This window comes from Misgurnus anguillicaudatus, chromosome 24, assembly GCF_027580225.2.
Source record: "Misgurnus anguillicaudatus chromosome 24, ASM2758022v2, whole genome shotgun sequence".
Classification (NCBI taxonomy): Eukaryota; Metazoa; Chordata; class Actinopteri; order Cypriniformes; family Cobitidae; genus Misgurnus; species Misgurnus anguillicaudatus.
This window is the reverse complement of record NC_073360.2, coordinates 14,713,856-14,730,124: the sequence shown is the minus strand read 5'-3', so window position 1 is coordinate 14,730,124 and position 16,269 is coordinate 14,713,856. Positions and strand designations below refer to the sequence as shown.

Genomic DNA, 16,269 nt, shown 5'->3' with positions numbered 1-16,269 from the left:
GCAGCCGCAGCCCCAGAGAATGAATGAAATTGAAATTGCTGGTATATTACATGTACAATACCGGGGATCTGCAGTCTTACATTGTATCATTCTATATCAAAATGGCCACAGTGGTCCAAAATCCTCTGAAATCGTAAGTAAAAAATATTTATATTTTAATGCTTATTAGAATTCATGTCGTGCAACAACCAGCGTTCGTTTCTATTCACAAATATGCAAACATCTTTAAAGTATAAATTGCCGGCGAGGTTTAAACTGCGAATGCATGCTGAAATGCAATAAATCAACATGCATGCGGCGACATTTTGTCATCTGGAGAAATATGGCATGTGGAAAAAGTGCACAGTGTCGGGTGTTATTTCTGCATATGCACAGTTATATGGAGGAATGCCGATAGAGAATTGACGTGACCCGGCGTCCCTGGTCAATATTGATCAGTGTGAACTTAGAGTTGTTGCTATAGATTTGAAAACGCAGAGTTTACGGACTCTCCGGAGATGAGAAATGATACTGAAAATATATCTTTGCCTCTGATTTTGCACCTGTGTGCATTAAATTCCGTTATACTGAAATGAATTGGTATAGGCTACTGTCTGTAACAGGATAACATCGGCTGTCTGGGAAAGCTTACGCGCTACTAAATTAGTCACATTGAACGTTTACATATAATGCTTGCATTGCACGCGCCGATATATACAGTAAGAACATACATTATATTGAGCTATGTACTGTATATGTGTGGCGAATAATAAATATTAGTGTTATTTCCTTGCCAACTCGTAGCATTCAGGGTGTCATGATATTAAAATGGTGACATTTTGACGTTTCCTCAGCGTAAACGCACACTCACAGTGAAGTTTCCGTTAGATTCCTTTGTGCACACGCCGACGCCGCACGCGCTCACTGCCGAAGAGATGCTTTGCATGCGTTTGGTTTAGAGACGGGGACGCGCAGCGGTGCAGACGCGTGTTTATATTTGCCATCATTTTTACGTTTCATATCTGATATCGGAGAAATGCGAATCATGCCGGTTTTTAAACTACGAGTTTGCGTCTCCCTGTAACTGGCACGGTTGTCTGCACTCGGCATTAAGGCATCGAGAGATATGCATATATGTAAGTGTTTCCTGAAGAGACCAGCGACATTTCATGAAATAGGCTACTGAACAGAGAATAGCACGCGCACTTGTCAAATACGTGCTTTGCATGGACTTTCTGAGTGCATTCATGAAACCAAAAACCATAAAGTTAATGCTATAGTCTAGTAGTGCATTCAAGCTGTACAATATTGTTTTTAATATGTCTGTTCCTTGGAATCGAACCCACCAATGACTTTTATGGTGCAAGCCTGATGCTCTACTATAAGGAAGCTACAGCAGCAACATCTCAGATGCAGTTTACCATCAAGCCTTAGCACATATAGAGCAACATGAGACATTCTTATTCATGACAAACTGTAAAGAAGAGTTTAAGGTTGTTGCAGTTTTGGCAGTGATCACTAACTAAAGATACCAGAAGTGCCATGGTAGACTTGATACCGTGAAAAACACATTTTTGACATGTATCATGTCTTGAAGTACCACATTAATACCATAGGCTATAAGTATGTTAATAATTTAGAATCAGTTGTATTTACAGTATCAAAGTACAATGGTATTCATCTGATACCATTACTGTACCAAGGTAAGGCCACGTTACTAGGTTTATGCTAAGAAATACAACCCACATGCAATGTATGCATGTGGGTGCTCATATCTGTAATGCAAGTTAAATTATGTATCATTAGGCCTGGTTCAAAAGTACTAAAGGGTACCACCATACTATTTCATGCTTCATTTTATGTATTTATTTATAAACAATTTGAGTTTCATGTAAATACCATATATATTTAATAATTTTTCTGTATCTATGATTTCTGTATTGAGTGCTTTACGGTTAATGGCTCTATATCATGTGTTTTTTGCAAAGCTACAATGCAATCCTGTTAAAAGTGCTTTAAAGTTTTGGTATCATCAACTAATACACAGTGCTATTTATAAATACCTTAAATGCAAGTCTCGTGTAAAAACGTATAAACACAACATCTGGGATATATCTTTACTAGGATCTTGAATCACCGAGCGGTGGACTTTAGATGTTTATAGGCATATGCAAGGTCAGGTCTTTGCCTTGTTGTGATTAAGATATTTGCATTGGAAACATGAATGAAAGAGCGGCAATCAGTGTCTGAATGACTTTGACGTTCCTCTCTTCAGTAAGCCTCTTTAAAGGACCTAGTTAAAGTGCAGTACTTCTGGAGCCATGAGGAGATAACAGTTAGGAAGCCAATCTAATTTACATTGCTGGCTTTTATAAATCACTCATTTTTAAGAGATGGTGATTAAATTATGCCATCCTTGATTGCTGATTATCTGCTAACTGGCGTGCCTTCACCAAAATAATGACATTTCAATGGGAATCTTTAAGCCACTGGATTAATTTCCTACTGATTTGTTTTTTTTTATTTCCTAAATCCCTGAAATACTTTCCAGGTGGACTTAGTATCTGCATTTTTCCATCTTCAACCATCTTTCTCTTGTCTCCCAAAGTAATGATGCCCTGTCTCTACCTGTCATTTTGCGGGATGCAGGCCTCTCGCATAGTTATTCCGCTTTGCCTCACTGATCTGAGAAAAAAATGAGTGCTATATAATTCTTCACACTGTCGCTCCTTAAGCCGGTTTGCACCCAATGCACCAAAATCCGAGAGTGCCAGTCTGTTCCAGACTCTTACATACTCATATACTCAGACCCTTTTTAATGTTTGTTTGCATAATCGGCCATCGGCAATTCCGTAAGGGCATTTTTTATCTTCCGAGACCGATGGGCTATTCTCTTTATCTCCCTCGTTTTTTTCCAGAGAGACTCTCTCTTTGTCTTCAACAGGAGAGAGAGGCACAGATAAGTATTTTTAGCTCTATGACCTATTTCTCCAAAGCTACCTAACTCACTGTCAGTCAAAGCACTGTTGAGCGAAGATCTTAAAGTATCTATAGGCCATATATGTGTTGTACTGTGGTGTTGAACTTGAACTTAGTGCTACTTTCGAAGGATCAAGAAACACTGTTTTTGGGAGGTGAGACACCTTGTGGGAAGATCATCAGATGGTGGATTGAGTAGTACAGAGATGGAGGGTGATGCTTCCTGGTGATTCAGTCGTGTTAGTGTGAACATCTGAGCAAAGTAGTTTGGAACGAGCCCTGTGCATGTTTGAAACATTGAAACTTCCAATTATGAGAAGAACCAGGTCTATAGTTTATGAATAAATTGCCAAAAATTGCTGTTATGAAGCTATAGGCCATTGTTGGTGACCAATGTGTTGCTATGCAGTTGCTTAGCAGTTCTGCTGAGTGGTTTCAGCTTGAGGTTGCTACACTCTTAAAACTGAAGGTGCTCTAAAAGGTTCTTCACAGCGATGCCATAAGCTGAAAGTATAGATATTTTTTTCAGTTAAGTTTTTATTTCACAGTCAAACGCACAGCCTCGCAAAGCATACTTCATTTAAATTGAATACGTAAATAGGCATTTATCCCTGGCCTACAGGGGTACGTAAGGAGCAGTAATGTCGGCCTAAAGGGGTGACACCAACTCGTGTGGACATCTTCTTTGTACTGTACAGTTAAATAAGTAGGGGTACTTCCTGCCTTCTTTGCACAATTTTCATATGTGGCCTCCATTGTCGATGTAGCCTGCACACGTTCCAGTCTGTTTTGCTTGTGTAGTTTTTTATTGACCACCTTGTGAATTGACGCCCCCCAGGACACTGTTGCCACCTTGTGGATAAACGAATTACTGCGAGAAAATGAAATGTGCAAAAATCTGTCAGTGTGCGTATGGCACATGCATACTATTAAAAACGAGATTTGCGTTGTACACTTGTCTGACACTGTCATCACTGACCGAGTCGTTGTTTTGAGTCTGAACGAAAGAGAATCTTTTTCATGAACGAATTGAACAAACTACATTTCGTTAATAAATGAATGTGCACTGCGTAGGTTGGTAACATAGACTGTAAAAAAAGATGAACGACGCCTGTTCGTTCTCTTCCATTGGTGAAAAGTCCTGCGCAGAAGTGAGCAGGAAGTAAAGCCGCGAAATCAAGACCCTGCCCTCGCTCTCACAGAATGCGCATATCACATGATATCACAGCTGTCAATCATGACGTGACACCACCGTTATATCATTAAATAACTAACTAAAAACAAACTTATTTTAAAAACAAACATTTGAATTTACATCAGCGTGATAAAAACTACAGTAAATGACAGAAACCAGCTTCTGAAAAAAATTTGTTTAGTTGGTCTCAAGTCCCATTGAATAACATGGGGAGGCGGGGTTTATGACCTATACTGCGACCAGTCACTGGGGGGCGATCGAGACGTTTTGGCTTCACTTTTCAGGGCTTGTGCGGCACGCTTGGTTGGTAATTTAGCATGCGAGTCAGTCTCGTTCAGCAGAAAGCGGTTCCAAAGCGCAGCAGGTAGTACTGTGGTAGGCTACTGTGCACATATACTTGTTTATATATATTCATATTTAACATACAGAACATAACTCTACAATTTATGTGTAAATGTCTGACCAAACAATTAAAATGATTATTATGCATGAAAACCTTATGTTTTGGTCATCGGAACCTTATTTTATTTATTTAACGAGTAGAATACACATTTGAATTTTGTCAATTCAGTTTTTTGTAACAAATAAATAGTAATACAGTACAATCGTTGACTTAGACGTAACACATAAGACACTCTTTTTCGCCGCTGCTGGCTAATATATGTAATTTGAAGAAATGGTTACTGAACGAATCAGTGAAAGAATTTGAATTGAAAACGAACTAATCTTGAAAGAATGTTGAATCTTGAAAGAATCAAAATTTACATCACTACTCGCGTCTTAAAGCTACAGTAACCTAATTTTTTTTTATAATATTAAAAAGAAAATCACTTTCTGCTCTTGGCTGAAGAACTATTGTACTTTATAAGAATGCGTTTATATTTAATTCATACAGTGAAGACTGTAAAGTGTTTTATTTTCATTACTTTTAACAGGCATAAGCCTTTTTAAATGCATATTAAATTGCCCTTTGTAGAATTAATATTTGGTGCGCTTATTTATTTAATTCTCTATATAAACAATAATATAGGCTACATAATTACTGCAAGTAATATAAAAAAGGCAACATCTACTTTATCTAGAAAAACTGTTACAGTCATCAAAGAACCTGCATATCAGCTTGAAGAATTGGTATCGGTCATTGGTTTTGCCCAATCATGACAACAAGAAATCGGTACTCTGTATCGGCTGCAAAAATCCTAATCGGAGCATCCCTACCCTAAAGGTGCAGTGTGTAACTTTCAGAAGGATCTTTTGACAGAAGTTCAATATAATCTACATAACTATATTTTCAGTGGTGTATAAAGACCTTACCAAATAAACTGTTATGTGTTTATTACCTGAGAATGAGACGTTCTTATTTACATACACCACGGGTCCCCTTACATGGAAGTCACCATTTTGTGCCGCCATGTTTCTACAGTAGCCCTAAACAGACAAACTGTCTGCGTTTTGTCACTGCTGTATTTTGTCATAGACAACAACATGTTTGTCCTGTGGCAGCTATCGTAGCTTCTCTATGCATTACGGTAGACGATGGATTGAGCCGTTGGTTGCAATTCACAATCTCACTGCTAGATGCTGCTAAAATCTACACACTGCATTTTTAAACCATTTATTTCTTATCTTAAGAATACTTTTCACTACAAAGAACATTTGTGAAACAGAAAGTTTCTTCAGATGTTTAATGTTTTTTTATGGAAATGTACAGACAAAAATGTTTAAATGGCATCATTTAGCACCTTTAGTTTTAAGAGTGTAATAGAGATGGTGAGGGTTAAAACTTGATAAAAGCTTCACCCCAAATTGTAAAATTGTCTTTTGGGTCCTCTCTTTAATTTCCATGAGAGTGTTTTGCCTGTTTTATCATCTGATGTCTTATCTCTTACGCTGCATGGTTTGTACCTTTTAAGTATCTATCTCTGAATCAAAAAGGGGGAGGATAAGTTACATGCTAAAATATGATTTACTTAGGGATAAGATTTTTTGACTAAAAGCTATTATATGGGAAATAAATAAAAACAGACAGTTGAATAAATAAAAACAGACAGTTTTCTTAGAGCTCATTTCTTTTTAAGTGCATATTTCTTTTTCTGAAATTTTGAAAAGCGGTATTGACTTGACTTGTTTTCAGATTGGTGGAGGAGTATTGCGCTTTTGGTGGGTTAAATCTGACTGGGCTATGTCTGCAGGGTTTACTGCATAACTGCAGGGTTTACTGCATACCACAATAAGAGTCTGGCATGAACTAATCTGGCCTTATCGCCCAGGGCAGTTATTTAAACAAATAATGGTTGCGCCTAGTAGTGCCTCTAGCAGATTACAATATTACACTCTTCTATTTCCAAACAAAAACAGTTTATAGCACACTGTACATCATCTTTTCATTAATTAATCACCCAGCTTTCTTTTAATTTTGTAAATTCGGCATGCTCATACGCCGACGTCAGTCTATCAGAATGTGTTAATCTGTATGTTGTTGTTGTTATGGATATCCCATGCATGTGCCCATGTTTGCATGCCACCTTTGTGGAAATGTTCAGTCTCAGTATAGAGGCATCTACAGTAGATTGAGAAATCTTCTGTCTCTTGAGGTTGCATGCCCTGTTTGTGAGTTCGTTTGTGTGTCTGTATGAATCACAAAAGCAGCGCATGGTGCGGTCCACTGCTAAATGTGAGTCCATCAAATGGGATTTACCGCTGTTCCATTTTCGCTGTTATTAGGTGGATAGATCCCCTCCCGGGACTAGATAGTATTAAAGTACAGAATGGAGAAATATTCATCTCTGTATGAGACAAACTGTCCCAATAGCTCTTGTCATCGGAGATCTATAAGCATACTTGTTTGATATAAACCATTGATGCTCCAGGAGGAAAATATAAAGACTTATTAGGGGAACACACACTAGTGTTAATGCACACTAGGGAAGAGAATAAGCAGGGACCTTCCAATACACTACAGTTATGTTATCATTGTCTGGGTCACATTATGATACCATTGCATTTTTAAATAATATTAGTGTATTGTTATTGCAGTCTTTTATCAGCTTGTTTTTCTATTAATCCGTGTTGGACTTTATTAGTTAGGTTACATTATTTTTCTGACTTTGCCGAGTGTACGTCGACCTACAGTAATGCTAAGGTACGGTGGTCAGTCAGTTTTGCATCAAAATTAATGTTTTACATTCAGGCGAGAGAATATCAATTCACTTTAGTGATGCAAAACATTGCAACACTTTGAAATATCGTTCCCCCGACTCCTAGTAAGCACTAATTAGCTGATAAGTTCCTAAATGTTTGCCGTAAAAATGTAATAAAGTCTTGTAATTAAAGTCTTGAAACAATAAGCGTCAGGATTTACCATAGTAAAATGACAGTCCAGGTGCAGCCGAAAGCTTAAACCTTACTGTACTGGCCGGGTTGCATCGGTGTCTGTCCTGCAGTCTGCGCAGACAGTGGAACATGCAGCAGGATATCAGGTCTGTGTTACACCACAGGCAACGATTTATGTGAACACACAGTCTTTGCCAGCAAACACAGCAGGCCAGTTCAATATAGTAGACTAATGCCTCTGAGGATATATGCATCTGTACAGCTGCAAAGGATTCTGGGTATTCTGTAGGCATCCATAGCGAATGCAGGTGTCTGTGTATAGCAGGCGATGGCTAAAAATTCAAAGTGCATCTTTTAATATAACACGTGAAAATGTTTTAAACAGTTCATTTGGCTCGGCATACAAATGAGATGTTTTGACTCTTTCTGTAACCAAAAATCCTTTCCCAGGTGATGCTGATGAATATAAAACTAATTTCATACTGATTGACCTTGACTTTGCGCTTGGTGAACCAGGGTAAATTTTGCTCTGGTAGGTTGAGGGTAAACCCTTAGACTTCCAAGTCAACCACAATTTGTACGAGCCAGTGTCTTTAATGAGCAACCTTTAAAAATACTTATGCAAAAGCATTTAATATGAATAAAAATCTGAATGATTACTTACTATGTTTTTTTTTTTTTGCATGCTACTCCTGGCTGGGCACTTTTAAATAATAATACTATGGAATTACCATGGTACACTACAACATGGCTATTTCTAGTATTTTGTGTTATTGTATTTGTTTATATTAATACGTATCCAAAAGCTTGCATTACTGTGCATTTAAAGTATACATTTCATCAGCATGTGTGTTCCCTGGGATTCGAACCCATGACCCTTGCACAGCTAACACAATGTTCTACGTACTGAGCTACAGAAACACATATTTTTTTACTTGAATGAATGAACAAGTACCCCTAGCCACTCACTACACGATCATATAAACACATTTAGCATGAATTCTTAAAAGTCTACCACTAACATTAATGCAACACTTGACCTCACTAATGTAGGGCTGAGCTCTGGCTGTATATTAGTTCTCAGTTTTCCAGCACACCGGGGAAAATGCTGTGGAGAGGAGCAGATGAAGAAAGAAATGAGATAAATCATTTGACTGGGTAGACTAGTGAAAAAGAGGAGGGGGGGCGGCGAGGCGGAGGATGAGAAAGAAGAGAGAGGTGCTCGAGGAGTTTGCTTTTGCAAAGTGTAATCTACAGAATTGATGGGGGATGGGGATGCCAATATCCTCTCGTACCAAGTATATGAAAATAATGCACGCCAAGTCATCTTATTAGACCACCACCTAAACTCTGTCTGCGCTGTAAACACATTGAAGTGGATTTAAGTACATTTTATTAAAGATTTTGCTGGTTAACTGAATTAATTTGCTGTAGTTGGTTCAAATTTCAATTCGTATTACTAAACGTATGTTCAGTGGATTTGCATGCATTAGTCCAGTCAATGTCAGAAGCGGTGCGGCAATTTGAATTTGACACTTCAATCAGCTTTAAAGGGAAACATTTATTACTTACAACATAATAGTATTGGGTTTCTTTATTAAATCCTTCTTAATTATATGCAACTTACATATTATGCATTCTTACAGTGTGCAAAAAAGGTCTTTACACCCAGAATTGAGGCTGAGATCCATAACAAAACATTTACCAAGGTAATACATATTTCTGGGCATGTGAAAAACATGGTGGCATGTTTTTTTTTTTAGGACCACCAGATATCAAATTTTCATTACCATCTGATGCCACCCAGAATGTGTATTTTGTGTATAGACGGTTTCAGCAGTAACAACATAAACAAGCGGCTGTCGTGGTCCGCATGTAACTTCCGGCAAACTCCGCTAATAATAAATAACCACAAAGTACTTTAAAGGTAGTTTATTTATATAACAACCAAAAAAAACAACACATAGATTACCTAGAAAACCAAAACATTTGTTATTTTCGACGAGGCATTTGTTCAAGAGATCAGTTTAGCAACTAGTCAGACCTTTAAAAAACCGAAAACCGGAAGCAAAGTTCGGATCCAGATGTGTATCATGTGCGTCCAATGAAACCGTCTTTATTAAATTATTATTATAAAAAATAGCAATAAATAAATAAATAAAATAATAAAAATAAAAAATGGCTCGTAATCATAGAAGAACCATTTTAAGTGCCATATAGCACCTATGTAGCACCTGTGTAGAACTATATTGTGCTTGCAGGTTCCCACGAGTCCTTGAAATCCTTGAAAGTTTGTAATCTGGAGGGGGGGGGATTCAAGGCCCTGAGAAATGTTTGAAAATATTCACACATAGATACAGGTCATTGAAAGTGCTTAAATCTATTTTATGCAAGAATTTTCTGAAGAAAAAACATATTATTCCCTGTGTAGTGTAGGATAATATCATAAAATTCTAGACTTTTTAAGCACACATGCTAAACTATTCCCTTTAAAGCGTAACTAAACCCTAAACCAACTTTTTTTAGTTAATAATCTGTACGAATGGGGCTTTATTAGTGCTGTTCATTGATTTTAGTAAGTTTTTTGACATTTGGATATAAAGTGCTTTAATACTACAATATATGGTGTAAAAACGTCTGAGTGCTGCCCTCTTCAGGTTGAACGGTGGCTACTGCAGTTGAATTTTCCTATTTGATGGTGGGTGCAAAAAATTACTCGTGACGTAAGCAGGTTCAAGATCACCACGCCCTTGTTACAATCTCACCACACACTTAGTTCGGCTTCTCTATCTCCTTGGGATCTGCCCACTTTTCTTTTTGCATTTTTCAAATATTGTGGGAGGAGTCAGGCTCTGACCAGGAGTTTAGTTACGCTTTAAATGCTTATATCTTCTGTATGCAAATGTTGATTATACCAAAATGCTTTTTTCCATAGTTGTGTTTGACACATAAAAACATCTCAGGTTACGTATGTAACTGTTGTTCCCTAAGAAGGGAATGAGACGCTGCGTCTCCCTTGCCATACTTCCTGCATCCCTATAAAGCCTTCTTTGGCAATATTTCAGATAGCGCTATACTTCCTGGCTCCCGCGTCACCCTCTCTTTGTTGTTAAGCCTCACCATGGGTTGAATTTGATATACACATTCAAACGCACTTACCCCTGGAGGCGTCCCTAAAGTGTCAACGCAGTGATGCGGCGTGAGTTCCCTCTAAAGGGAACTTTAACAATGTATCTTAAAGGGTAACCTTGCTCTCACTTGAAATGTGTCCCCACGTTTAGTCCTTGAATTTGAGGGGATTGGAAAGTCCTTAAAGGTCCTTGAATTTGAAGTTAACTAAGGACCATATCTCGTGCTATAGTGGTGCTATATCACCCCCGGATGGTTCTTCATAGGTGCTTTATAGATGCTATATAGCACTAAAAATGGTTCTCCTATGATTATGAGCTTTTAGGGCATTTTCACATTAGCACTTTTGGTGCGCACCCGGATTCGATTGACATCAGAGTTCGGTACATTTGGATGATGTGAACGCTGTCTTCCGAACTCGGGTGCGCACCCGCGAAACGTACTCGAGTCCGCTTAAAAAGGGTGGTTTGGGGTCCGGTTCATGTGAACTCCAGATCGGTTCACTGCTGATGTGAGCGCAATCATACCAAATCGTGGAAGTGAACCACTGTTAATTACGTATTATATGGAATGTCCCACCAAAACAGATGTGTGTGTTTGTGTGCGTGCACTTACCTTGACAACAAAATGCATAGAATGCTTGCTTGACTTTTGTTCTTATTTTTTTAAACCTTTGGTTTTGTTTTCAAAGAAATAATACAGAAACGCACTTGCGTCTGTCTGGCGCAAACAAACTAAAGTCGTTTCGATGACAACGGGCTTTTCGCCGACGTCAATTTTTGCGGAGGCATTCAGAAATCATCTCTCTGCTTGCAGTTCGTCAATCACGCTTGTCGTCTTCTCGTATACAGCGGTTGCCAAGCAACATGAGAACGCGCCGGCTGCAGCTTGATGATGCAAGCGTACCGCGGTTCGGATGCAAAAATAATATGTGAACACAGTACATGGGGAGGGGGGAACAATCGAACTCGGGTTTGGACCAGGCAATCGCATCAAATGTGAAACCGCCCTTAGAGCTATTTAGCACTTATTTTTTTAGAGTGTATAATATATCTCGATAATAAATTGTGTTGTCCTTGTGGCTGATAAATACTAAAAAGCAACAGTACACTCGAAAAGTACACTTTAAATGCATAGTTCATGCAAAAATTAAAATTCTGTCATCATTTTTTCCACTCTCATGCTGTTACAAACCTGTATAAATTTCTTTGTTCTGATGAACACGAAGAAAGACATTTTAAGTGAATGTTTATAACCAAATCGACCATGATCCCCTTCCACTTCCATAGTATGATAAAAGAATACTATGAGTGTGAATGGGGCTCATGAACGGTTTGGTTACAAACGTTCCTCAAAATATCTTCCTTCGCATTCATCAAAACAAAGACATTTATTCAGGGTTGTAGCAATGTCGGAGTGAGGGAATGGTGACAGAATTTTCATTTTTGGGTGAACTATCCCTTTAACTGCTATGTAGCACCTATGTAGAACCATATGGTGCTATGTGGAGCCATAAGTGGTGCTATAATCATGCAATGGCATCACATATGGTTCTACATAGGTGTTACATTGCACTTAAAGTGGTTCCCCTATGATTACGAGCCAGTGAAACACGTTTAGTGCTATTCTTTTTTTTTGTTGATTGTACAACAGAAGCCGAGATTTATTTTAAAAGTACCAGAGATGTTTTAGGGCATGTTGTGGATATAGTATTGTAGCATTATAATATTTTTTGAGGTGGCTAGGATCACCAGATATCAGATTTCCACGGTATTACAATCTGATGTCATAAGAAACATCAGTAATGCTTTTTTTACTATACTTTAGTATTTAGTAAATTGTATGCATGAAACTTGTTACTTATGTCAATATATTATGTTGTCCTTGTGGTTGATGAATGCTGGACAGATTTTTTGAGCATGTGTTTGTACGTTCAATTAACTTAGGAATAGTGCAGTTTATCACAGCTTGTTTTTTAACTGACACCGTGTGTCCTCTAGAGGGAGCTCTCTGTTACTCTTCCAAAGGAAAACTGTTAATTGAGACTAATTGGCACCGCATGGGGAGCTTTCTCTATGCTGTGGTGAGAAGAATAAGGAATTCACAAATGAGTTTTAAAACAGTTTCAGACAATGCCTCCCTCCACCTCCTCGCTGTCTTAAATCACACAGGCTGCAGGATTTTGGAGGTTGATCTATTTTTGAGGGGCATCCAGCTTTGCACCGGATGCTTGAAGCTATTTGCTTCTCCTGAATCAATTCTTTTTTTTTTTTGGAGAAAAGGCACCATGCTCTTGTTTTTCCCCTTTGTTTAGCTACTGCGTGTGTGGGTATGCTTTCTCTTTTTTAAATTGTGAGTTGCATGCATTGGTGTCGTATCAAGCATGCATTATCAGTATAACATTTTATTGCAGGATTTGACGGTTCTAGGATTTAGTCGTAAAAAAGACCCTTAAATGGGCAGCATCTGCCAGGAATCGCTCTCAGAAAGTAGATTATAATTTAGATGGTTTTGTTCCATTAAGATACGCACAAAGACGCTTTGATATACGCCACCAATATAACAACACTGGCCTGCACTCTGTGGTTTTGAATTATGGGATGCCCCAAACACAAATGTAATGAAAACACAAGAGTAATTGCATCAGATGTGTCTGATTGGATCTGTACTTCATTTGTCAGTGATGTGGACAAATTGAAGTCTGGCATGAAAGGTTATGTCCAAATGCTCCTTCACACTTTTATATGGTCAATGAAAGCATGTGAAACCCTGCTGCGGTCACCTGTTATATGGGAGGCCGTGATTCAATTATGAGAAATCTGAAAAGCAGCAGTGGTCAAGTAAATTGGGGTTCACACTTTGATTTTTGGGTTACATGATATACAGCCAGGTTCACAAGGCATCTCCAGCAAGGCATGTTTTACAATTTTCAAGGCCACTGATACAGTATAAAATAATGAGATTTCATTTAAAACCAAACAAACAGAGGGCAGCCATTTTCTACAGCTGTCAACGTAATATTGAAAGCTAGGCTTGTTTCACTAGAAGCACACATTGAGGTGATGGGATAAGGGTTACAGCTCCGTGCCCAGACTTTAAAGAGGTCGAGGGGGAGGGAGGGTTACCCTTTCATGACTTTTAAGTCTGTACCTAAATGCACATCAGAGCCACTGGCTTGGAGGTTTATGCTGTATTAACAAATAATAAATAAGTCTCAAATGCAATCATGCAAAAAAAGTACCTGTGCCTGTACATGGTGCAGTGATGGTGGTACCATATGGTATAATATCTCTGTTAGTTTGCTTAGGTGATATATCTAACAATTTTGATGTATTTGCAGTGTGTTTGTGGTGATATAAAAAATAGCTTACCATCTAACTTACCATCTGATGAAGAGCGTCAGCAGTATGTAATAAAAACTTCCTAAAACCAGTAAAATCCTAAATGACAAACACGCTTATATTAAATTAGAAATAAAATGTTTATTAACAACAAGCTGTTTGTTATGCTGCGTTTACACCAGCGGCAGTAGAGGCGTGAAGCGCGAGTGATTTCAATGTCAATGTAAAGACGCAGTGACGCGTGTCTGGAGGTCTCACGGCGCGGATGAGGTGTTTGGAGCGGCGCGGAAGGCGCGTTTCCGCCTCATTCGCACGTCTAGTTCGCGCAAATGGCGCGAATTGAGCGGATGGCGCGGTACACGCGAATGGTGCTTTTTGTGCATGTTGTGTTTGATGCGAATTGCCGGCTGACGCCCGAGTTGAAAAAGTTTAACTTTGGTGGAATTTCGCGCCGCGTTAACCAATCAGAAGCCTGCTTGCTGCTGTGTCGGCAGCCCCGCCCGGAGTCACTCATTCAACATGAAGGAACGCACGATATTGTCTGTGAGCAGTCACCCGGAGCTATACGACACAAGTTATTATTTCTATAGAGACAGGAATAAAAAGGACCTCGCTTGGAAGAGTGTCAGTGAGGACATTGGGCAACCTTGTAAGTTGTAATACACATTTCATTTTTGAGTCACTTGACGTTTATCGACCCGCGCCGTTTATTTCCCCCCTATAGTAAGGTTGCCAAATACAAACCGGTAACTCTCTCGATAAATGCACAATCAACATCAGTCATCTTGCAAACATACAACCGCATAGCACCTGCCCCTCCCACAAGAAGCGGATTTTGCCTCTGATGTGCGTCAAATGCTTACTTTTTCCACGCATCTACTACGCTCTACACTCGCAAATGCATTCAAACTGTTCAAGCGACAAACTAGGCGCGGTACACGCGATTTTGACCCCTGAAATGCGGTTGGTGTAAACGCAGCATTAGGCCGCTTTGTTGAGCGCTTTTTCCTCTATCATGTTCTTCAATCTTTCAGCCCCTCTGCTCGTGCTTGACCTTGCACGCAGGCGCGCACCCACTGCTCAACATACATTGCAATATAAGCGTTGTTGCAAGTTTCTTAAGGCAGAGCAATGAATAGGTTATTTGCATTTTGCGCTGGAATAGAAGATCGGATTAATATCAAAGCCAAAACTCATTTATATGGTCGAATGTAAATGCAACAGTTTTAACATGTCAGATAGCTATATGATCAGGTAAGTGACCAGATATAAAAGGCCCTATAATGACTGCTGGAATGTTAAAACAATGTTCATTGTTAAAGGGGTCATTGCGTGAAAATCTGACTTTTTTCATGTTTAAGTGCTATAATTGGGTCCCCAGTGCTTCTATCAAGCAAGAAAATGTGATAAAGATCAACCCAGTAACTTAGTTTTGGTAAGCCATTCTGTGCAGGCATGTGAAAAATTAGGTCGTTCAGATTTCGCCTGTTTTGTGATGTAGGTAGCAAGGCCAATTACAATAATGCCGCCCCTTTATCTGCACTATCCAACCACGGCACTGCCATTTAGTGCGGAGAAAAAGAGAGAGAAAAAATAATTAACAGCAAAATTGAGTTTCAATTGCAACAAACCACAATCATTGCGATCAGTGTTGCATTTCATCTGTCATTTGCATTTTAAGGGACACACCCAGAACCGGCACATTTTTGTTCAGAGGCTTACAGAGTGGCAATTTAAATATGCTATAATAAATTATCTGTGAGGTATTTTGAGCTAAAACTTACATACGCACTTTAGGTAGTGGGACACCAAAAACCTATTTTACATCTTTAAAAAATGTCCTTTAAATAATGTGAAATAAATATAGTAAAAAGGACATTCTGAAAATGTAACTTGTGCAATTGTGAAAAAATTGGCAAAATAATTAGGAAAATGAAAAAAAAATAAAAAAAAATTTGGTATTCGGCCTTCGGCTGAGTTTTTCATTTTATTCAGCTTCGGCCAAGAATTTTCCTTTTGGTGCATCCCTATTATCAGTGGTGTATAAAGAGTTTACAAAATGAACTATATTGTTTTTATTACCGTAGAAAGAGAAGTTTTTATCTACATACACTGTTGGTCTCCTTAAGGTGCTTTCACACATGCACTGTTTAGGTCTGCCCAAATGACGTGTCGGTCCTAGTACGGTTTGTTTGGGTCGGTGTGAACACAACAGCTGCACTCTGGTGCGCACTAAACGGCCGAACTCTGGTGTGTCGTGACGTGGGCCGGGTGTTATATTGTGGGTTAACAACAAACAAGGTAATCTTGGTC

The 16,269-nt window shown here is 38.8% G+C and overlaps 1 protein-coding gene across 1 annotated transcript in view; it reads left to right on the top strand.

The window, feature by feature from the left end:
- The first annotated feature begins 19 nt into the window (after positions 1–19).
- The window catches only part of dpf1 (double PHD fingers 1), a 72,072-nt gene continuing 55,822 nt past the window's right edge, over positions 20–16,269 (top strand). Inside the window, 2 exon segments of the mRNA XM_073863277.1 lie at positions 20–67; positions 69–133. Coding sequence (XP_073719378.1) covers positions 20–67; positions 69–133 — 113 coding nt within the window.